At 44.0% G+C, this 23,575-nt stretch overlaps 1 protein-coding gene across 5 annotated transcripts in view; it reads left to right on the top strand.

Annotated features, from left to right (window-relative positions):
* The window catches only part of CSRNP3 (cysteine and serine rich nuclear protein 3), a 142,148-nt gene that overhangs the window by 98,798 nt on the left and 19,775 nt on the right, over nt 1–23,575 (top strand). For all 5 annotated transcript variants that reach the window (XM_064163891.1, XM_064163869.1, XM_064163911.1 and 2 more), the window contains 2 exons: nt 3,853–4,023; nt 16,027–16,286. In XM_064163891.1, coding sequence (XP_064019961.1) covers nt 3,853–4,023; nt 16,027–16,286 — 431 coding nt within the window. The remainder of the gene's footprint in view (nt 1–3,852; nt 4,024–16,026; nt 16,287–23,575) is intronic.

The raw sequence follows: 23,575 nt of genomic DNA, 5'->3' as shown, positions 1-23,575 counted from the left end.
ACCACCCTTCCATCTCCCTTCCACCCCTCTACCTTATCCCAGACTCAGGGTGAGTTTGGAGGATCGGCCAGGGGGGTTAGGAAGCAGATGGATCAGTTACAGAGACAACAGGTTAGAGAGAGAAGGGAGGCAGCCAGAGCCAGAGAGCAACTCTGTTATGTATATTTGTGTTCTTGTTTTTATCCCTCTCGGCAAGCCTGTGAGTGCAGCAGACATCACCATTGTTTCCTTTTCACAGCCTATCATCTCATTCTTTTCACTAAAATATCCCAGCTAGCTTCAAGCTAACACCCAGTAGAGCTTGTTTGCTGGTGCAGAAGCCCAGTAACACACTGTAGGGAGGAGCATGTGTTTCCTGCAAGTGTCAGGATGGCTGTAAATACCCTGTCCTCCCAACAACACTCTGGGCAGAAATACTTCTTTTCTTGTAGTAAAGATAAACAGTAGTCATTGAGGACCAGTAGTTTTTTTTTCTTCCTGCACAGGTTTTTGATCACTCCCTTCCTCTGGTTGATGGAATGCCTTAGCTACCATATTAAAAGATGGATAGTGTCAGCAAGAGGCTCTGCTGCTTTGGGTTGTTCCCCAGAGGCTGGTAGGGTTGCACAGCTGTGAGATCAAGAGCCTAGGCAGTAATGCATCAGGGGTTTCCAGCAACGGCAGCAACCAGAGACCTCGGCTTTAAGATGGTTGACTCAGTGCTGCAGTTCCAGTTGCATTTCCATTGCCATTGCCTCCCTGCAATCCCCACCAAGTATAAAGGCATTTCCTAATTCTGCACGGGATCAGCAGATGCACTGCACCTCCTTTGTAATCTAATCCTTATTGGTGATTGAAATGTTAAACAGCAAGAAGACCTCCATGACTTCTCTTCAGCTATCTAACACAGCACACTGCTAGACGCTGGTGCATTTCTGCTGCTACTGTGATTTTGAAGGGTCTCTGGCTGTAGTTTTGGAAGACTTGTTTTGTTCTGGGCTTCCCCCCACACACACCATAAGCTAATATGAAACTTGTTCCTCAGGAGAGCAAGTCAGATGAATTTATAAAAGCCTATGCACTGTCATATAGCAACATTTCAGTTGTGTGCTTAGGGGAAATTGACTGCAAGGATGAAGAAGCAGAGCCATGTGTCTGCAGTGGTTGTGGCTACCTTTCTCATCCGATTGCTTTCCACTGAAGCATTAAATAGTACTGCTGGAGACAGGATATCAAACTTTGTGCAATCATGTATCTGCTTCTCTGAGCTTTCAATTCTTAAGAAAAGAATGAGCCCTCTCATAAAACTTCTGTTCTAGTCCTTGCAATTAACTAATGTAATACAAGTGTTTTATACTGTATCCATAATTTCTGCATTTGACTTACACAGGCAAGTTTAAACCTGCCTATAATTCTCCTGCTGTGCTGAGGAGTGGACAGGCAATGCAAAATGCATTGTCAGCAAAGCAAAACAAGTCCTACAGACTTGAGTCCTGTGTCCAGTTCTGGGCTCCTCAATTCAAGAGAGATGTTGAGATACTGGAACGTGTCCAGAGAAGAACAACAAAGCTGGTGAGAGGCCTGGAACACAAGGCCTATGAAGAGAGGCTGAGGGAGCTGGGGTTGTTTAGCCTAGAGAAGAAGAGGCTCAGGGGTGACCTCATTGCTGTCTACAACTACCTGAAGGGAGGCTGTAGACAGGTAGGGGTTGATCTCTTCTCCCAGGCAACCAGCAACAGAACGAGGGAACACAGTCTCAAGTTGTGCTTGGGGAGGTCTAGGCTGGATGCTAGGAGGAAGTTCTTCACAGAGAGAGTGATTGGCATTGGAATGGGCTGCCCAGGGAGGTGGTGGAGTTGCCATCCCTGGAGGTGTTGAAGAAAAGCCTGGATGAGGCATTTAATGCCATGGTCTGGTTGATTGGACAGGGCTGGGTGCTAGGTTGGACTGTCTGATCTTGGAGGTCTCTTCCAGCCTGGTTGATTCTATGATTCTGTGACTCTTGAGAACCTGGTGAGCCCATCAACTTGTAAATTTTCTTTTTTTCATACCCATTGATATCCTGTTCTAGTTTCATATCAGATTGCAAACCTCTTCACGCTGCCACAGAATTGTTTATGCTGGGAAGCATCTTTAGGATCATTGAATCTAACCATTAACATAACACTACCAAGTCTGCTGCTGAACCGTCTCCCTTAGCACCATGACTACATGATGGTTGCTTTGTTTTTCTCGAGAAGGAAACTGGTTGAAGACTTGAAGGGAGTTATTTGATGCGCAGGAGACATTGAAACTACTTGCTGCTAGTCTGAGGATGAGCAAAGATACCAGAGGATCTGCTGAAGTGCTGTACTTAGAGGTTCAGAGCATAACAGCCTCATCACTGAGACTACCTCTCTATTAATAAAAATGATGGAAAAGATACAAGCTGAAGACAGTGTTCTCTGGCTTCTGCTACCAAGTGGCAGGCTATAGCCCACAATGGCTGTGCTGTCATCCTTCTGCCAAAACCCAGGAGCCTGCATCCAGCCTGCCTGCTGAGAATGGACCTGGCTCCTGCTTCATCCTGTGTTATCCAGGAGAGTGTGAGGGTGCCTGGGCCAAAACTCTGAAGTGCGCTAATTGTTAAGCAGTATGGTCAGTACTGGAGTCTCTGCCTTAACAGTGTCTTTACTAGTAGTCATTTAGCCCAACATATGTTAACTTCCTGACAGATTTATTGGCTTTTAGAACAGCCACAGAGATAGTGGTTGGAAAGGGGCGCTGGAGGTTATCCAGTCCAATTTCCTGGATGGAGCAGAATGCAGATGGCTCAGAGTTAATGAGTCCTAAAGGTGTTTGCAGAATTTAAGAAGTTCTGTTTCAGTGAGGAGTGTATTTTTTTTCCTTGTTCTCAGTGCAGTTTGGCAGAACTCTGTGGTAAGTCCATAGTGCTAGGTGGTATGCCCTTCTTGGAGAGTCTAGCATCTCATCAGTCCTAGACAAACTTCTTGCCTGCTTAGCTCTGCAATGCTGTGGGCAGCATGGTGGCAGCTGCGTGTCCTGTAAGCAAGCTCCAGCTGTCCTTGACCTCTACTCAGTTAAAGGTACACTTTCTCCTTAATCACGTGCAATATGTGTTATATTTCTACTACTGCTGCTACATTTCTGCTTGAGTACTCTTCTTTATAGTCTACTCAACCCCAGGAATATATTAGGCATCTCATTTCCTAATGTGGAAAGGACAGAGTTTGGGAGGCAATTGGTGTTTCTGAATGGAATGGGGAGTTTCTGAATGCCAGGCATTTATTTAGCACTACATTGGCCTATGGTCTTTGTGACTTCCTTGTCTTTTATTTGTCCATAGTATTGGAATTATCAAATGGGTTTCTCATAGGAGTGCTGTGAACAGTGATTAGATTACATATGGGAACTGTAGCATTCAGGATAATTTCTTCTTCTTTTACTTAATCTCTGATTGTGAACGTTACATCTCTCTGTGGCAGCCAAGGGATGGACCAAATGAGGGTGTTTGAAGAGAAACTTATATTTTTTTACCCTGTTTGAAATCTCACAACGTACCTTGGAAGTCAGATGTGCTATTGACATCAAAATGGGGAAAAAAATACTCCCTGAAATCAATCTGCTTCATATTATTCTAGCAAAATAACCATCTCCATACATGGCAATTTAGAGTATGACTTATGATGGTGGGTTTTTCTCCTCTATGGCTTTTCTTGCCCGTGGCTTCACTGTCTCCTAATTAATTGCATATAATTTTGTACTGAATTATTATTCAGGACTCAGAAGTGGCAGCTTACTGGTGCTTCTAAGTGTATTGCATCTTCTACAGTTGGGTGTTTCAATGCCTCATTGCCTCTGTTCCTGTTACAGGTGCATGTGACAGCATTGCAGCAATGAGTGGAATTTTAAAGAGGAAGTTTGAAGAAGTTGATGGCTCCTCACCATGTTCCTCTGTGCGGGAATCAGATGATGATATATCTAGCAGTGAAAGCGCTGACAGTGGTGATAGTGTCAATCCATCCACTTCTAATCATTTTACCCGTAAGTACTGAAGCTGTGTATCTGCAGACTCCTTCCAGTTCCCCAAATAAAATGTTATGGTTAGGTAAACACAATTGTTTTAAATTGAACAGATGCTAAAATAGACTCTGGTGTTCAGTTTGTGACTTGCTGGAGATGACGTAGCGAATTAGAAACCTCTGGCCTTCTTGTTAACTATATAGAACTTCCTATTTGCTGTTTGAATTATGTTTGTAGTTAATGTTGAGAGTTGGCACAAGGTATTTCAAACAGATGCTTTAGCTAAGTGTTTATGCAGCTGGTAGCTATCTGCAGTATTGGATAGGTGAGAGTTTTCCAAGGCAAATAATAAGCTTTCTTTTAATTGGAATTGAGGAACATTGTGTATGAGACTACTGCAATAATTTCCCTTCTTTCCATAGGGAAGGATATCTCTGTGCTAGGCAATGGTTTTGTGTGCAATATATGTGGCCAGTAGGACAAGGGAGGTTATTCTGCCCCTGTATTCAGCATTAGTCAGGCCGCACCTTGAGTACTGTGTCAGTTCTGGACTACTCAATTCAAGAGAGATGTTGAGATACTGGAATGTGTCCAGAGAAGGGTGAGGAAGCTGCTGAGTGACCTGGAACACAGCCCTGTGAAAAGAGGCTGAGGGAGCTGCAGGTGTGCAGCCTGGAGAAGAGGAGGCTCAGTGGTGACCTCATTGCTGTCTACAACTACCTGAAGGGAGGCTGTAGCCAGGTGAGGGGTGGCCTCTTCTGCCAGGCAAGCAGCAACAGAACAAGGGGACACAGTCTCAAGTTATGCTGGGGGAAGTATAGACTGGATGTTAGGAGGAAGTTGTTGCCAGAGAGAATGATTTGCATTGGAATGGGCTGCCCAGGGAGGTGGTGGAGTCTCCATCCCTGAAGGTGTTCAAGAAAATCCTGGATGAGGCACTTAGTGCCATGGTCTAGTTGATTGGCTAGGGCTGGGTGCTAGGTTGGACTGGATGATCTTGGAGGTCTCTTCCAACCTGGCTGATTCTTTGATTCTATGATATGTATCAGGGAGAATTAATATACAGTTTACATTTGTAATTTATAATATTTGAGAAGCATGAATTTGCCTCTGGCTCACATTGATCTCCCCCACTGGAGTTAGTGTGCTGTGAAGATATTTCCTTAAGACTGTGGGCCAGGGAATAGATGAGGCTCCTCACTGCTGCCTGTACACAATATCATCCTTACAACTAAGTGCATTAGATTGTGTCTAGAAATCGTGACTGTAACATGAGACATGAATGTTGTTATAACTCAGCCTGGCTACCTAATGCTGCTGTGCAATATCAGCTAGGGTGTGGGAGTGAGGGTCCCAATCCTCTTTGCTCTGGCATGGAGCACTCCTGTGTAAAGGGTTGCACAGGCACAACTTCTCAGATGTGTTCAAATGTGACAGTCTTGATGTAATATATTTAAGATGTACTAGTGGGGGACCTATTTTATTGAAATACCAGTAGATCTTTTTGGCAGTGGTAAGAAATATCTTGGTGGCAATAATACCTGCATGTGGATTTAGAATCATAGAATCAGTCAGGGTTGGAAGGGACCACAGGAATCATCCAGTTCCAGCCCCCCTGCCGTGGGCACGGACACCCTACCCTAGAGCAGGCTTCACACAGCCTCATCCAGTCTGGCCTTAAACACCTTCAGGGATGGGGCCTCAACCACCTCCCTGGGCAACCCATTCCAGGCTCTCACCACTCTCATGCTCAACAACTTCCTCCTCACCTCCACTGAATCTCCCCACCTCCAGCTTTGCTCCATTCTCCCTAGTCCTGTCACTCCCTGATAGCCTAAGAAATCACACCCCAGCTTTTTTGTAGGCCCCCTTCAGATCCTGGAAAGCCGCAAGAAGGTCACCTGGGAACCTCCTCTTCTCCAGGCTGAACAGCTCCAACTCTTTCAGTCTGTCCTCATGGGGGAGGTGTTCCAGCCCTCTGATCATCTCTGTGGGCCTTTTCTGGACACACTCCACATCCCTCTTGGAATAGGGGCTCCAGAACTGGATGCAGTACTCCAAGTGGGATCTCAGCATAGCGGAGTAGAGGGGCAGAATCACCTCCCTTGCACTGCTGGCCACACTTTTCCTGATGCAGCACAGGCTCTGGTTGGCTTTCTGGGCTGCAAGTGCACACTGCTGGCTCATGTTGAGCTTCTCATCCACCAGCACCCCCAAATCCCTCTCCTGAGGGCTGCTCTCCAGCCAGTCCCTGCCCAGCCTGGGTTTGTGCTTGGGATTGCCTCGCCCCAGCTGCAGGAACTTGCACTTGGTCTTGTTGAACCTCATGACGTTGGCCTCTCCTTCCTACCCTTTTCCAGTCAGTGGGGACTTTCTTTACAAACTTTAAGGACTTAGATGATTATTTGTCACATACTGAAAGCAGACCAGTTTTACAACAGTGATTGCCACCATCATAGGAGACAACAACTTCATTATGATGCACAGATAACACAAAGAGGGCTCATAACTCAGTGTAGAAACTTGGAAGTTGTAATACATGCATGTAACAATAAGCTTTGATTATAATTAACAAAATAAATGGAATTTAGGGGAAATATAGTATTTCAGTGTTGAGATTAATGATCCATGTAACTGAGATATTTGTGACCAAAGTGATAAATGTTTATCTGTGCACACACACACATATATAGAAATTGTGTGCATTACATTTTTAAATACACAGATCAGTTGGTGATACAGAAATAAACTGTATGCATGTGTATTGATACTGCTTTTTTTATAGTGCTGTCCTTGTTAATCGATGCAGTAGCCTAAACTCCAAGAAATCAGTAGAGAAGAACCTCAGTATTGTATAAGGCATGTTTGGGAAGTGAGGTTTTGAGCAAGTGGCCTTAGTGCTGTATTTAAATAGGCAAATATCCAGATCCTGGATAAAATTGCTTCTGAAGACTATTTTCTGTGTCACTGGAACATGGCATCTTTCATAGAATCATAGAATCAGCCATCATCATAGTATAGTATAGTAGTACTATACTATGATGATGGCTGATTCTATTTTCTGTGTCACTGGAACATGGCATCTTTCATAGAATCATAGAATCAGTCAGGTTGGAAGAGACCTCCAAGATCATCCAGTCCAACCTAGCACCCAGCCCTAGCCAGTCAACTAGACCATGGCAGTGTCTAACTTTCTGCTTTGCTTGTACTGTAATACAGTGTACTTGCAGGAGTTTGATAAAGGTGATAATTTATTGGTAAGCCAACAGAGGGTAACTGTGATCAGAAGAATTGCAGAGTAGAAAGGTGGTATTATCCCTGTCTACATCTAGACTCTCTTGTTGTGTAACTGCATTGTGGCTGTTTGAGCTAAATTTCTAGCTCAGGCGTGAAAGAATTAAGAAGAGAGAAACTTAGAAGTGAAAGCTCTGAGTGGAGGGGTGAACATTGTTGGGATAGGCCCTATAATGGCAACAGTGGATAAGTTATTATCATTTCATTGGACCATCAAGAGCTTTATGTCTGGAAGCACAGCTTGGACCTTTTTCTTGCTGCTTCTGCTGCTATCTTCCTCCACCGCTGTTTTGGCTGCTGCTGCTTTTGCTGCTTTGTTGCTATTTGACCCCCTCCCCATCTTCCTTAAGGTTATTCTATTTTCTTTAGTAGTTTATTCTCCTTATACTGTTATATTTAATTTAAATTATAAGGAATACAATTTCATTTTTCCTGACTTTCCAAAAATCCATGTTGTAGTGAGGTTACTCTCCTGAGGGAGGGATCTGCCTTAGCCCAGGACATGTAAAGAGGATGACCTATGTTGCTCCTGATAAACAAGTCAGATTTTGTCAATTTATTGTTAAAATTCCATGAGATTTTGCACCTCCTTGTTTCTTAACAGTAAAGCTTATCAGTTAGTTACATGTTTACACAATCAGCATAAACCAGTTCAGCAGTGTTAGAAAAATCACTTAGCAAGCCTTAGGCACATCTGCTATATATAGGAGCAACTCTGCACTTAAAAGATGAGTTTTAGTTATGATGTGTAATAGTAAAGTTAATATGTGTTTGCAATAAAAATTGGTCATGGTTATATTTAAAGCAAATAAGATGCATGATGAATGCTGCCATGTTTGAAGGATAATAACTAACTACCTCTAGAAAAAAGCAGGGCGTTTGTGGAGATTGCTTTTTTTTCCTGTTTGTTGTATTATTCTCACATTATATAGAATCATAGAATCAGCCAGGTTGGAAGAGACCTCCAAGATCGTCCAGTCCAACCTAGCTCCCAGCCCTGTCCAATCAACTAGACCATAGAATCAACCACGTTGCAAGAGACCTCCAAGCTCATCCAGTCCAACCTATCACCCAGCCCTGTCCAGTCAACTAGACCATGGCACTAAGTGCCCCATCCAGTCTTTTAACACTTCCAGGGACTGTGACTCCACCACCTCCCTGGGCAGCCAATTCCAATGCAAATCACTCTCTGGGAACAACTTCCTCCTGACATCCAGCCTAGATGTCCTCTAGCACAGCTTGTGTCCCCTTGTTCTGTTGCTGCTTGCCTGGAAGAAGAGACCAATCCTCAACCTGGGTACAACTTCCCTTTAGGTAGTTGTAAACAGCAATGAGGTCACCCCTGAGCCTCCTCTTCTGCAGGCTGCACACCCTCAGCTCCCTCAGACTCTCCTCATAGGGTTTGTGTTCCAGGCTCCTCACCAGTTTTGTTGCAATTTTCTTGGGTCTTTGTGTGATTGTTTCTGTAAAGAGTATTTTGATTGTAAAGTAGGTGAATTTTTTCTGCAGAGAGGGTTTTTTTTCTTTAAATCAGTTGTGTGTGTGCTATTGGATGCTCTTCATGGCACGAGCACTTTTCTTTCCATGTACTTAGAGTTGTGGGGTTTTTAACTTCTTGGTTTTGTAAGAAGTATTATTTGAAAAAGCATATTTTGAGTTCTAGGAAGTAATAAAAAATGAAGGAATCCTCTTTGGCCATCATGTCAAAACAGATGATGTGGAAATTGTCAGTGTTCATGTTTCATGAGTAAAGGTGTTTTACAGAGCTACTCATTGATGCTCACTTGAAAACTACCTGCAGGTGTGTAGTACAGTAATGGAGCTGTTACCAGTGTACATTGAAGGATGGTTTGTTCATTCTTTGTACACAATCATGCCACAAAAGAGAAGAGCTTTCCTTTGTTGAATATTTGAATCTGTACTTCTAAAAGCACATGGAAAAGAAGAGTTCTGTGAGACTTTTTCAGTAAACAGACTAAAAAGAGCCAATGCAGAAGAAAAGCTGACTGGATTCTTTCCCTCTGTTACATGCCTGAGTACCTCCTTGGTGGAGGTTATCTTTCCAAGTAATTTCCTGACTCTTTGCACCTTTTTTCCTTTCTCTTTTGTGAGACACTCCTAGATCCTATGTACCATCTTCCTTCTGGTCTGTTTTCGTTTAAGTAATGTATTACTAAATATTCTTAAGTAATCTAAGTAATTTCATCTAAGTAAATCTGAAGTTCAGTAGTGGGTCAGGTAAACAAGAAACTTTCAGCTATCCTGTTCCATTAACCTTAAGGTCAGTTTAACTTACCAGCAAAATGAAGCACACAGCTGCTGTGCATCATTCATGTGGGACAGAACTTCCAGAAAATACCTTTGATGTCATCAATTAACCCTTTAGGAGAGAAGCTATCTCTTAGTACTGTCCATTGTGGCTATCACACAGGGATAAATCATAGAAACATAGAATCTATCAGGTTGGAAAACAGTTTCTTTAACAGTAGTCATTTAAAGAAATCAGACAGCAACCAAATCAATCAATCCATAGACTAAGTTACAGGCATCTTTTTCTGAGTCAGGAAATGAAGCTACAATCTGTAAAGCACAGACAACTCTTACCAGGTTCATAACAACAACAAAAAAACCTAAATAAATGTAGTGTTTTCTTGGTCAGCTATGTGTGCATATTAAGATGGTTTGGGTGTCCCCTGCACCCCCAAACTTTAGAAATTACCCAGGCTAGTCTCAGCCGGCTCTGGGAATATAAATGAAGCTATTTATTTACAGCTGGCACAATATACAAGCAGATATTTACAGTATATACAGCTATAGACAGAAATATACAAGGTAAAAGATAATACAGAAACACAAGTCCCCTCCCAGGAACCTGAGTCCCCAGGAGGGGCTCTCAACCACCCCTGCACCTTCCCTCTGCTCCTCTCAACCTTACCCCAGTCCTAAGGAAGAATGGAGTTTCAACCAAGAGGTTAAGAAGCAAAGGTTAGTCCAAATGGAAAGTGAGGTTAGGGAGTAAGATGTTGCTCAGTCAGAAGCCCAAGGCAGAGTGTGACAAAATGGCAAGAGTGTTATCTAATGTTTTCATTTCTTCTTCAGCAAGACTCTGAGGGGAGTAGACATCACCATTGTTTTCCTTTCACAGCCTATGATCTAGTTCTTCTCACCAAAACGTTCTAGCTAGCTTCAAACTAGCACACATATACATCTGCACATTTTAAAGTCTCTTAAATGGTGATGGAGTGCCCTCATGACCACTACCAAGTAAAATCTCTACCATCTTTTTCACTTACTTTTCTTAGTCTATTGAGGTAGTTTCTATTTCATTCAGCAAGCCATTAATCATAGAATCATAGAATCAACCAGGTTGGAAGAGACCTCCAGGATCATCCAGTCCAGCCTAGCACCCAGCCCTAACCAATCAACTAGACCATGGCACTAAGTGCCTCATCCAGTTTCTTCTTGAAGACCCCCAGGGACGGTGCCTCCACCACCTCCCTGGGCAGCCCATTCCAATGGGAAATCACTCTCTCTGTGAAGAACTTCCTCCTAACATCCAACCTAGACCTCCTCCTGGCACAACTTGAGACTGTGTCCCCTTGTTCTATTGCTGGTTGCCTGGGAGAAGAGGCCACCCCCCACCTGGCTACAATGCCCCTTCAGATTTACCTTAATGGATGCCAAAACATACTGCTAACTGAGCCATGTACCTGGAACATTTTGTGGCTCCTCCATAACAGAAAGAGGGATGTTCATCTTTAAGTACCAGCCCAAGCATGCATATATGGTATTAATCAGGACTAAGTATTTGTTCCCTTTTTCCTTATAGGTACATGGAACACAGGGTGGGAGTGCACCCAGTGTCATTTCAGATCCTTTAAACTGCCCTGGTGAGCTAGGGCATCCCACTGCTGTGCTTCAGCAGCTCCACAGCAAGCTGTCTGTCGCTGACAGTTCCTGCCATTGTGTTTGCTGAGGAGTGCTGAGTTCCACGCTCCAGCTCACATGTTGAATATTCTTTCTGCTTTGTGGAGGTACTTGCCCCTAAATGGTGTATCTCTTTTTCTGGTGAAGAAAAAATACCCACATTTTAGTTTAGAATTGCATGCAATTGGAAGAGCTGGGAAATCTTAAAGTCCTATCTTTTGCACTTTGGTGCTAGTAAAAACTTCTTTTACCACAGATCTATCTCTTAAGAAATATACTTCTGGAGCTGCTGCTTTACTCTGCCAATTCTGCTTCATCTGAAACTTTCAAACTGATACCTTTATTCAGAGGCTTCCTCACCTGCATTGGCAGGCAAAGTCTCTAGCACCATCTCATCTGATAAGGTGGTCTTCACCAATGGGAGGTAGAACCATCACATATTCTAGTTGATATCTTCCATCAGTTGTCTGTATCTTGCTATTCACATTGTCACTGCCACTAGCAAGGTTGTTCTGCAGCCAGCCATAATCATAAGTGCTGTCATTCTGCTAGTTAGAGTGCTGTCTACAAGAGTATTGGATGCCTTAGGTTCATTATGAGTGTGCCTGGTCAGTAAGAGTTCTGAGAAAATCCTTTGGTTTCTAAGTGCTCTCAAGATCTTTTGATTTTTACCAGTAAAGATAGAGAATTTGAAAACAGAAATGTATCCCTAATGCTTTTCTTCCAGTGTGGATTTGAAAGTGCTGTTTAATTGCTGCTTCGTGATTGAAGTCGAAATGAGCTAGAAGTGGTGATGCTGGCTTATTATGGGAAAACACTTTGAAGGTGTAGCTAAGTGCAGACATTCTTTTTTCATGACATCTTGCAATTATTTATATTGCTTGCAATCAGGTTTGGAATTTTCACAGTATCACAGTATCACCAAGGCTGGAAGAGACCTCATAGATCATCAAGTCCAACCCTTTACCACAGAGCTCAAGGCTAGACCATGGCACCAAGTGCCACGTCCAGTCCTGCCTTGAACAGCTCCAGGGACAGCGACTCCACCACCTCCCCGGGCAGCCCATTCCAGTGTCCAATGACTCTCTCAGTGAAGAACTTTCTCCTCACCTCAAGCCTAAATTTCCCCTGGCATAGCTTGAGGCTGTGTCCTCTCGTTCTGGTGCTGGCCACCTGAGAGAAGAGAGCAACCTCCTCCTGGCTACAACCTCCCCTCAGGTAGTTGTAGACAGCAATAAGGTCACCCCTGAGCCTCCTCTTTTCCAAGCTAAACAATCCCAGCTCCCTCAGCCTCTCCTCGTAGGGCTTGTGCATTTTCTTTCTAATCATAGAATCACAGAATGGTCTAGTTTGGAAGGGACCTCAAAGATCATCCAACTCAAATTTCTGGTACTCAGTTGATGCATTTCTGAATGTGCAGTTCTCTTTAGTAGTTCCAGATTCAAATTTGTTCAAGAAAACACTTTCCTGCCCACATGTTTCTTTGGGAGGATATAGTATGTCACAGCAGTTCCTCCTACTGTGGATTTTCAGCATGTAGAATATGTGTTTCACCATTAACAGTTTAAAATTAGTAAGTTTAGTGTGTGAAGACTCTTAGAACACCTCCTTTTGAGAAGGCAGTGGGGTAAAAGGAGAGACAAGAGGCAGAGGTAGAAGCATTTTCTGGAATTGTAGAATCATAGAATCAACCAGGGTGGAAGAGACCTCCAAGATCATCCAGTCCAACCTAGCACCTGTCACCCAGTCCCATCCACTCAACTAGATCATGGCACTAAGTGCCTCATCCAGGCTTTCCTTGGACACCTCCAAGGACAGCGACTCCACCTCACTGGGCAGCCCATTCCAATGCAAATCACTCTCTCTGGCAACAACTTCCTCCTAACATCCAGCCTAGACCTCCCCTGGCACAACTTGAGACTGTGTCCCCTCCTTCTGTTGCTGGTTGCCTGGCAGAAGAGACCAACCCCCACCTGGGTACAACCTCCCTTCAGGTAGTCGTAGACAGCAATGAGCTCTGCCCTGAGCCTCCTCTTCTGCAGGCTGCACACCCCCAGCTCCCTCAGCCTCTTCTCACAGGGCTGTTCCACGCCCCTCACCAGCTTCATTGCCCTTCTCTGGACACAAATATGACCTTTTCCCAAGTTTTTGTTTTCTGTGAAGGTTGTGAAGTGAGCTGGCTTCTATAAGTGGTGTTCTGACCTGGATTACTATGATGGATTAGGTTTCGCTGTTCTGTTGTGTTAGACTTGGTGAAACACTGCGTGGGAAAGTCATTGAGCAGGTGGAGAATGGTGTTAATCCTTCTTGCCATAGTAGTTTATATGGCAGTAAGAGTATGTAAAAATCAGACAAATGGGTAGTAGAGTATGAGAACAGCAGCATTTCCTCTGGTCTCAGAGTTTTAATTCAAAAGGCTGCTTCACACACTTTTATCCCAGCCTTGTGAAGTTTTCATATGCCTAGGATACTTCTGTGCTGGTGACAATGAATTGCTTTGCCCTTACTGATGCGAGAGTGCTGGTGAACTGCTGGGTAGCCATATGGTTCACATTTAGTTTAATGTGCCTTTGACATCAGAATAGCTGAGACAGCAGAAGAAAATGCTTATGTGTTGGAGTTGAGCCAGAACTGAGATCACTGATGTTTTGTAATCAAAGAACTACTACTTTTCTTAGTGGAAAAAAACCCCATGATGGGCTTAAAATGTCATTCTTATCTGGATTTTATATAATTAGGAAACAGACTTTGTGGTTCATAGATGAATACAGCTGCACTGGAATCTCTTCTCAGGTTTGGGGGGAGATTGGATCCTTGTTTGGCCACTATGTGCGCAGAAGGAAATTCTCTCTCTTGCACATTTCTCACTGCTGTAGCTCCACTGCTTAGCGATCAAAATCAGGATGTTCAAAAGTGAGGAGAAAGTGCAGCTGTGTGGTGCATTATGAGTTGCTGTCCCTGGAGGTGTTCAAGCAAAGCCTGTATGAGGTACTTAGTGCCATGGTCTAGTTGACTGGCTAGGACTGGGTGCTAGGTTGGACTGGATGATCTTGGAGGTCTCTTCCAACCTGCTTGACTCCATGATTCTATGATGTAGATACTGCATTGGTGCAGTAACTGTCATCAGGGTTTATCCCCACCAGCCAAAACATCTTAAAGCAGGCACTAGATTCAGATACTGTGACACAACATGTAGGGTTAAGTTAGATGACACAACTGTGACACAACATGTAGGGTTAAGTTAGATGACACACTGCTAAAACACCACTACAGATCTCACAGTTGCTATATCTGGGCAGCTGATCCAGCACAATTAGATTAGTGATTTACACTGTCTGTGTAATCATAGATTCAACCAGGTTGGAGGCACACTAAGTGCCTCATCCAGGGTTTTTTTTAACACTTCCAGGGATGCTGACTCCACCACCTCACTGGGCAGCCCATGCCTTGTTATTGGAGTGGTCACAATTCTGCAGTTCTCAAATCTGTTTGAGTAATCAAATAAAATCTTGTAATCTCGTGCAGTTCTTGCTGATCAGCTCTTTCAAACAACACTCTCATAAATATGAATGTATTCTGACTATGCCCTAGCAGCAATATAGAAGAGATGACTATACAGAGCTGCAGTTCCTCACTTTAATGAACTCTTGGGTGAGACAGAAGCAAACCCATAATAGTTTGAGAAAAAAAGTAATCATATGTAACCTGAGAGCTCTGAATGTTTACATGCTTGTTTACTTGACTCTGAACTATAATGTTAATAAAGAAACCCATGAATTTTAATGGCATTTGCAATCATAGAGTCATAGAATCAGCCAGGTTGGAGGAGACCTCCAAGATCAGCCAGTCCAATCTATCACCCAGCCCTAGCCAATCAACTAGACCATGGCACTAAGTGCCTCATCCAGGCTTTGCTTGAACACCTCCAGGGACAGCGGCTCCACCACCTCTCTGGGAAGCCTGGGCACACTGCTGTCTCATGTTCAGCTGCTATTTACCAGTACCCCCAGGTCCCTTTCTTTCTGGATAGCAGGGGATGCAGCCGAAGCAGCAGAAGCAGCAAGGGGAAGGTTCAAGCTGTGCTTCTAAACATAAAGCTCTTGATGCTCCAATGAAATGATATTAACTTATGCATTGTTGCCATTACATGGCCGATCCCTAGAATCTTCACCTCTCCCCTACGTCTGAGCTAGAAATCTATCTCAAACGGCCACAACTAAACATATTACCTTTATAGTGTTTCTAACACTGATTCCTCACATTTTAGATTATAAGAGATAGGAATCCTTCCTGCCGATGGGATCCAGCACTTTGAAGCTGTGGCTACAGGAACAGTACAGCTCAGCCTTGCTGACAGAACAGTGACAGTGCTTACAGACCTGTGAGAGGCTGGGTCTGCTGCTCTCCTCACTGCTGTCATACGCAGCATTGCTTTCTTTGCAGGGGTTTGAAGAAGAGCAAGTCAGTGGATCACTGTCTTTGAAGTGACACTGGGAAAAAAGTTCCTTTTGCTGGGACTTATTTGCTTCCTTGGTAAACAGATAAAATGTTTTCATAATGGTGTGGGAAAACACAGCTATCTTGACCCAGAATTTCTGTCCTAAAGTAGGCAGTAGTGCCTGTGACTGTAGTGCTTTGTAATAGCTTTGAGGTTTATGTGTGCAATAAATATTTCTGATGTTACTCCTTCATTTGCATTGCACACCTTGGAACTTTAGTGTAGTGTGTGCACAGCCAGGCATTGTTCAGGTAAACGTTTGCTATCTGAAGTTGTTCTTTATGTTGTCATTGCATCTGTTCTAGCTTCTTCCATCCTGAAGAGAGAGAAGCGGAAGAGGACAAAAAATGTGCATTTTAACTGTGTCACTGTGTACTACTTCACAAGAAGGCAAGGCTTCACCAGTGTTCCCAGCCAAGGGGGAAGCACCCTGGGAATGTCGACTCGCCACAACAGCGTGCGCCAGTACACGCTCGGAGAGTTTGCCATGGAACAGGAGAGGCTTCACCGAGAGATGCTGAGAGAGCATCTAAGGGAGGAAAAACTGAATTCTCTGAAACTAAAGGTAAAAATTGTTTCTGGCTGTGATCCCTACCTTCTTTGTTGAAGCAGCATCAGAGCTATGTGGGCCCTCTATGTGTTAAACAAAATCTTTTCATTTCTATGAACTCCCATTTTCAGTTAAAACAATGGTGCTATTATTATTACTGTTGTTGTAATTTTACTGAAGACATCTTTTTTTACCTTAGCAAGTGCTCTTGTAGCTCTTACACATGTGTACCTCAAAGTGGTTTATACAAGAGGTTGTTGTTTACCCTCTGTTTTCAACAGAGAGGAAAACAAAGGTAGGGAGTAATGGAAGTAGTGGAAGTTAGCCTTGATTAAAGTGTCCAACGAGAGTCTGGAAGTTCCAGGAAAAGACAAAGTCTTCTGAGCCCTTGCACAGTGCCCTGTTAGCATCCTAAGCACAGGAAGTGAAGTATATTTTTGCCCAACTTGAGCAAATGTGGCAAAAATGTAAGAAAAGGTAATGTTTGGGTTTTTTATACCAATTTATGATCATGCATCTTTAACTCTTCCCCAAAGGATGTCTGTGGTTAAAAAGAAGCACTTCATACTAAATAGCAGGCTAAATGAGTTTAGCTAGTCAGAACAAATATTGGCTACAGTTCTGAAGCTGTCTACTTTAACAGAGTATAGGAGAGGAAAGAAATTTGAGTGAAGTTGAAAAGAGGGGGAGACTGTGTTCGTGGAAGTGTCCCTTCTGCCCCTTTGAAACTGGTGCAAAATTTCTGGTTTTCTTTGGTTTTGTTTTTGTGTTTTTGTAGTGGATTAGAATCATAGAATCAGTCAGGGTTGGAAGGGACCACAAGGATCATCTAGTTCCAGCCCCCCTGCCATGGCCAGGGACACACTACCCTAGATTAGGCTGGCCACAGCCTCATCCACCCTGGCCTTAAACACCTCCAGGGATGGGGCCTCAACCACCTCCCTGGGTAACCCATTCCAGCCTCTCGCCACTCTCACACAGAAGGGCCATGAGGATGCTCAGAGGGCTGCAGCAGCTCTGCTGTGAGGACAGACTGAAAGAGTTGGGGCTGTTCAGTCTGGAGAAGAGAAGGCTCCCAGGTGACTTTATTGTGGCCTTCTAGTATCTGAAGGGGGCCTACAAAATAGGTGGGGAAGGACTTTTCAGGATATCAGGGAGTGACAGGACTAGGGAGAATGGAGCAAAGCTGGAGGTGGGGAGATTCAGGCTGGATGTGAGGAGGAAGTTGTTGAGCATGAGAGTGGTGAGAGCCTGGACTGGGTTGCCCAGGGAGGTGCTTGAGGCCCCATGCCTGGAGGTGTTTAAGGCCAGGCTGGATGGGGCTCTTCTCAGCCTGCTCTAGGGTAGGGTGTCCCTGCCCATGGCCGAGAGTTGGAACTAGATGGTCCTTGTGGTCCCTTCCAACCCTGACTGATTCTGTGACTCTATGTTTTGTGTTTTTACAGTTTTCTCCTTGGGTGGAATGCCTTGCCTTTCTTCATTAACTTAATTCCATCATTCCACTCTTTTGGGGGGCACAGACCCTGTTTTTTGGTCTCTTGCAAATACAACATGTGCTTCCATCTCCCAGTCATTTACTATGATTTCATCAGTACTGAGAAAATAGGGAATGCAACCTAATTTGCAACCTAATTTTAGTTGTTTCTTTCTACCAAACAGAAAAGTTCCTTCTCCTTCACTTCATCCAGCGGTGGTGGGATGCTTCATGCTAGTTTACTAGTATGTTCTGAGACTGGTAAACTGACACTATTAAAAAGTTCTGGTTAGGCCTTCAGAGTCCTGAGGGTGGCTTAAAAATGTTAACTTGTGTTAAATCTTTGCTACAATAAAATATTGCTCTTCACTGTAGAACATGCATACAAATGTAAGGAACTGAAAACTTCCTTTTTGAACTCTGTTACATTCCTGCTTCATTGAATCATAGAGTCAAGCAGGTTGGAAGAGACCTCCAAGATCATCCAGTCCAACCTAACACTCAGTCCTGTCCATTCAACTAGACCATGGCACTAAGTGCCTCATCCAAGCTTTTCTTGAACACCTCCAGGGACAGCAGCTCCACCACCTCCCTGGGACACAGGACTTAAGGTGTGGCCTGACCAGTGCTGAGTGCAGGGAAAGAATAACCTCCCTTGTCCTGCTGGCCATGCTGTTCCTGATCCAGGAACAGTGGCTCTCTTGGCCACCTGGGCACACTGCTGCCTCATGTTCAGCTACTCTCTACCAGCACCCCCAGATCTCTTTCTGCCTGGCTGCTCTTCAGCCACTCTGTCCCCAGCCCGTAGCTCTGCTTGGGGTTGTCATGTAGAACCCTGCACTTGGCCTTGTTAAATCTCATCCCATTGGCCTCTGCCCACCCATCCAGCCTGCCAAGGTCCCTCTGCAGGGCTCTGCTACCATCCAGCAGATCGACATCTGCTCCTAGCTTGGTGTAACACACTTAAAGTAAAAAATATAAAACCACTTCCCCAATCAAAAGTCAATCCAGGACTCACTGAATTGATAGTCTCTGTAGTGCACTGAACGTGATGACCTTAAAGGTCTTTTCCAGCCTAAATGAATCTATGATTCTATGACAGCTAAGCCTTGCTGATTTCACATAATGGAGATGGAAGAGCTGCTTGACCATTCACATGGTTCCTAAATGAAGACAAAAGAGGAGGCACTGTAGCATTCTAAGGTAAAGGTGTCAGCATTTACATTTAGTGATAAGGTACTAGTCAGGATTTGCATCAGAATTACTGTATATCTCAGAGAGAAATGAAGAATGTGAGAAAATGAAGTAGGGCAAAGTTTGCTCAGAAAGTTTTTTTCCAGTTTAAAAATTGTTGTGTGAAAAGAAAGTGGCATATTGAGTGTGGAGGTTTCTTATTTCATCTTCCCCTGTTTGTGGTTTGGGTCTTTTTTTTTTTTATTTGATTGAAATATGCAAGTCTGTAGGCAGAAAACATTCTCTTGTTGAGTTTGTTTAAAACAAAAATACATAGAGGCATATGTTAAAATGGAGTACCCATAATATTAGGTACTGTTCATTATTTTCCTTGGTAAAAGCAAAGAGCCAAATAAGCAACTTCTCTTAATTAAAGACAGGTAATGACTTTAGAATAATCCTCAAGTCACTTTAGCTATTTAGCACCAGCCTTTGATGTAAACACTGCTGAGAGTGACATACACACTTGTTAGCAGCAGAGTGTGAAAATTCTAATGGATTCTGGACATAAAAGCCTTCTTGTCAAGATGAAAGGTGCAAGGTAGACTTTAATAAGTTGTCATCTGAGAAAACATATGAGTAAGCACAATAAATGAGCTGGAATAGTCCTTGTTGCTTACTCTTCATCTATTAGAATCAACCAGGTTGGAAGAGACCTCCAAGATCATCCAGTCCAACCTAGCACCCAGCCCTATGCATTCATCTAGACCATGGCACTAAGTGCCTCATCCAGGCTTTTCTTGAACACCTACAGTGATGGTGACTCCACCACCTCCCTGGGCAGCCCACTCCAATGCAAATCACTCTCTCTGGCAACAACTTCCTCCTAACATCCAACCTAGACTTCCCCCGGCACAACTTGAGACTGTGTCCCATTGTTCTGTTGCTGCTTGCCTGGCAGAAGAGACCAACCCCACCTGGCTACAGCCTCCCTTCAGGTAGTTGGTTAAAAGCCTCTCCTCCAGGCTAAACACCCCCAGCTCCCTCAGCCTCTCTTCATGGGGTTTGTGTTCCAGGCTTTTAACCAGCTTTGTTGCCCTTCTCTGGACACATTCCACTATCTCAACATCTCTCTTGAATTGAGTAGCCCAGAACTGGACACAGCACTCAAGGTGTGGCCTGACCAGTGCTGAGTACAGGGGCAGAATAACCTCCCTCGTCCTACTGGCCACACTGTTCCTGATCCACACTAGGATGCCATTGGGTCTCTTAGCTACCTGGGCACACTGCTGGCTCATGTTCAGCTACAATCTACCAGGAGAGGCTGAGGGACCTGGGGCTTTTTAGTCTGGAGAAAAGAAGACTTAGAGGGGATTTGATAAATGTTTATAAGTATCTGAGGGCTGCCAGGAGCAGGGGACAGGCTCTGCTCACTTGCTCTCTGGCATAGGACAAGGAGCAATGGGTGTAAGTTGCAGCAAAAGAGGTTCCACCTGAACACAAAGGGGAACTTCGGGGAACTTCTTTACTGTAAGGGTCACAGCGCTGGAACAGGCTCCCCAGAGAGGTTGTGGAGTCTCCTTCTCTGGAGACTTTGAAGGCCTGTCTGGATGTGTTCCTCTGTGATCTGTGTTAGATAGTATGGTCCTGCTCTGGCAGGGGGGTTGGACTTGATGATCTCTTTGGGTCCCTTCCAACCCGTAACATTCTGTGATCCTATGAAATAGTGAGCTGCTGTCTCATGCCACTTGATGGGTAGGCATTGAGCTGACAGCCTGCTGGATGCATACAGTGCTCAGCACCTGACTGTAGCTTGTTACATAATGCTCAACTGCTGTGCAGTGAAGCAAGTAAGATTGTGAGGAGGAGAAGAAATACCTGACAGGTTTGATATGCTCCTGTAGGTGCCTTTGTTAGTTGTGTGGTTACAGTGTTCACCTCAAGGGCAAGAGCCTTGAAACTTACTTTTAATTAAATAGTAATTGAATAAAATACTAAAACAATTTACAGAAGAAGGGATTAGAATTCTTCTTCTTCCACAGATCCAAACTTAAATTCTGATAGACAGTTAAGTTAGAGTCATTTGCCTAAGGGGGTGGTTTGAGCCTTGTATATTTATAAGTAGGGAATTCTGAATTCTTAGGTAGATCATTTTTCTATTGTGGAAGGAAGGAAGGGGGAAAAGAAAGAAGGAAAAGAAAGAAGGAAAAGGAAGGAAGAAAGGTGGAAAAGAAAAAAGAAGGAAAAGAAAGAAAGAAAGGCAAACAAACATAACTACAGAATACTTAGTTGTACCTAAGTAACAAGAAATGAAAAATACTTTTAAAAATCAAGAAGCCCTTCTGGATTTGAATGTTCAGCCTGAATTGCATGTAGAATGGAGTATTCCCTCCCACTGGCCTCAAGCAGCTAATTCATGATGTATTTAATTAGTCTGTAGGTTTACCTGTCTCTTACTGTAGGTTACACCAAAGAAAGGATGACTTCTAATGTCTTTCCTACCTCACTGAACTAATACATTGAAATACTTGGTGAAATAACCTCTCCATTGTTCCAGGGCTAGGCAGAACTGATTAAGGAGCTGTTAACTACTCTTTTCCCAGCCTCTGAAGAGTGAAAACTATATAAAAAGCTGCCCAGGGAGGTGGTGGATTTGCTGTCCCTGGAAGTGTTCAAGAAAAGCCTGGACGAGTCACTTAGTGCCATGGTCTAGTTGATTGGACAAGGCTGGGTGCTAGGTTAGACTAGATGATCTTGGAGGTCTCTTCCAACCTGGTTGATTCTATGATTCTATGTTTGCATTTAAGATGAAGAAAGAGCTAGAAGTATGTACACATAAAGGGGTTTGAATGTTACTGGGGTAACAGGCATGGTAAATAAACTGACAAACATAATTAAAGCACTAAAAGTTGAAGGCTGCAGTTACAGAGAAAGATGGAGGACATCTGAAAAGAGAAGGAAACAATAATGCCTTTGTAAGCAGAGCTGTGGAAGTGGTGGAACACCTCTGCATGAACTCAATATAGTGCTGGATTGCTAAGCAGGGATGATGACTGATCTCAGGAGAATCTTCCCTTTTTGCAGTGTTATGTGTTCATGTCCTGTAAGGTCTACCAGTCAGGACACTGTGACTGTTCTACTTCAATGGGAAGAAGAGTTTTGCTTTTATCCTGACTTTACAAGTCAGGATTAATTAGGGTGTGGGGTTTTTTTTTTTCTGTGGTTGTGTTAACACAGTTATACACACAAAAATTCTATTGCAAAACAGAGTGAGCAGTTGGCAGGAGTTCGGTGTTGAGTAATTCAGTAGTGCCATAAATGAGAGTTACAATCCAAAAGCCTGTGAGAAGGATGAACTGTTAATATAAATGAGGAAATTAAACAGTTGGGAATATAATAAAAGCAGACATATTGGGATGGATATAGTTCAGGACTGCTTGCACATGAGCACAGCTAGATAGAGGTAGTGAGATTTAGAATGATACAGTCATAGAATGCAGTGGATTGGAAGGGATCTCTAGAGGTCATTTAGTCCAACCTCCTGCAGTAATAAGCACGGAGATAATATGCAGCTAGATCAGATTGCTCTAAGCCCTGCCAAGTCTGATCTTGAATGTCTCCAGGAATGGGGTTTCCACCACTTCCCTGGCAACCTGTTCCAGTGTTTCATCACCCTCATAGTAAAGGATTTTTTCCTAATGTCCAGTCTAAGTTGGATGTTCTCTAATTTAAAACCATTCCCCCTTGTCTCATCACTACAGGCCTTTGAAAACAGTCCCTCCACAGCTTTCTTGTACCCTCTTCAGGTACTGGAAGGCTGCTGTAAGGTGTCCTCTAGAGCCTTCTCTTCTCCAGGCTAAACAACCCTAGCTCCCTCTGCCTGTTCTCACAGGAGAGGTATTCCATCCCCACATCATCTTTGTGGCTCTCCTCTGGACCTGCTGCTTCAGGTCCATGTCCTTCCTGTGCTGAGTGTTCCATAGCTGGACACAGTACTCCAGGTGAGGTCTCAGTAGAGCGAAGCAGAGTGGCAAAAGCACCTCTCTCAATCTGCTGGCCAGGATGCAATTGGCCTTCAGGGCTGCAAGTGCACATTGTTGGCTCACGTCCAGCTTTTCATCCACCAGTACCTGCAAGTCCTTTTACGCAGGGCTACTTTCTACCACATTATCTCCTGGCCTGTATTGGTGGTGAGGACCCAACCTAGCTAGGTGTAGGAACTGAGAGAAGGATGTTGTGGGGGATCATGTCAGAGGCCTTGCAGAACTCTGGAAAGGTGACATCCATTGCCCTTCCAGTGTCTGCTGATGTGACACTCCACTGTAGAATGCTACTAGATTAGTCAGGCAGGACTTAGCATTAGTAAAGCTGTGATGGCTGTCTCAAATCCCCTCCCTCTCCTCCATGTGCCTTATCAGAGCCTCTAGGAGGATCTGTTCATGATCTTTCCAGGCACAGAGGAGAGGCTGTCAGGTTGGTAGTTCCCAGTGTCATCCTTTCTACCCTTCGAAATGGGTGTAATATGTCCCTTCTTCCAGTCCCCAGGGACTTCACCTGACTGCCACACGTTTTCAGATATCATGCAGAATGACCTGGCAACTACATCAGCCAGTTCCCTCAGGACTCTGGGTTGCACCTCATCAGGTTCCATGTGTTA

The sequence above is a fragment of the Pogoniulus pusillus genome, chromosome 2 (assembly GCF_015220805.1).
Source record: "Pogoniulus pusillus isolate bPogPus1 chromosome 2, bPogPus1.pri, whole genome shotgun sequence".
Taxonomy (NCBI): Eukaryota; Metazoa; Chordata; class Aves; order Piciformes; family Lybiidae; genus Pogoniulus; species Pogoniulus pusillus.
This window is presented reverse-complemented; position numbering and strand designations above follow the sequence as displayed.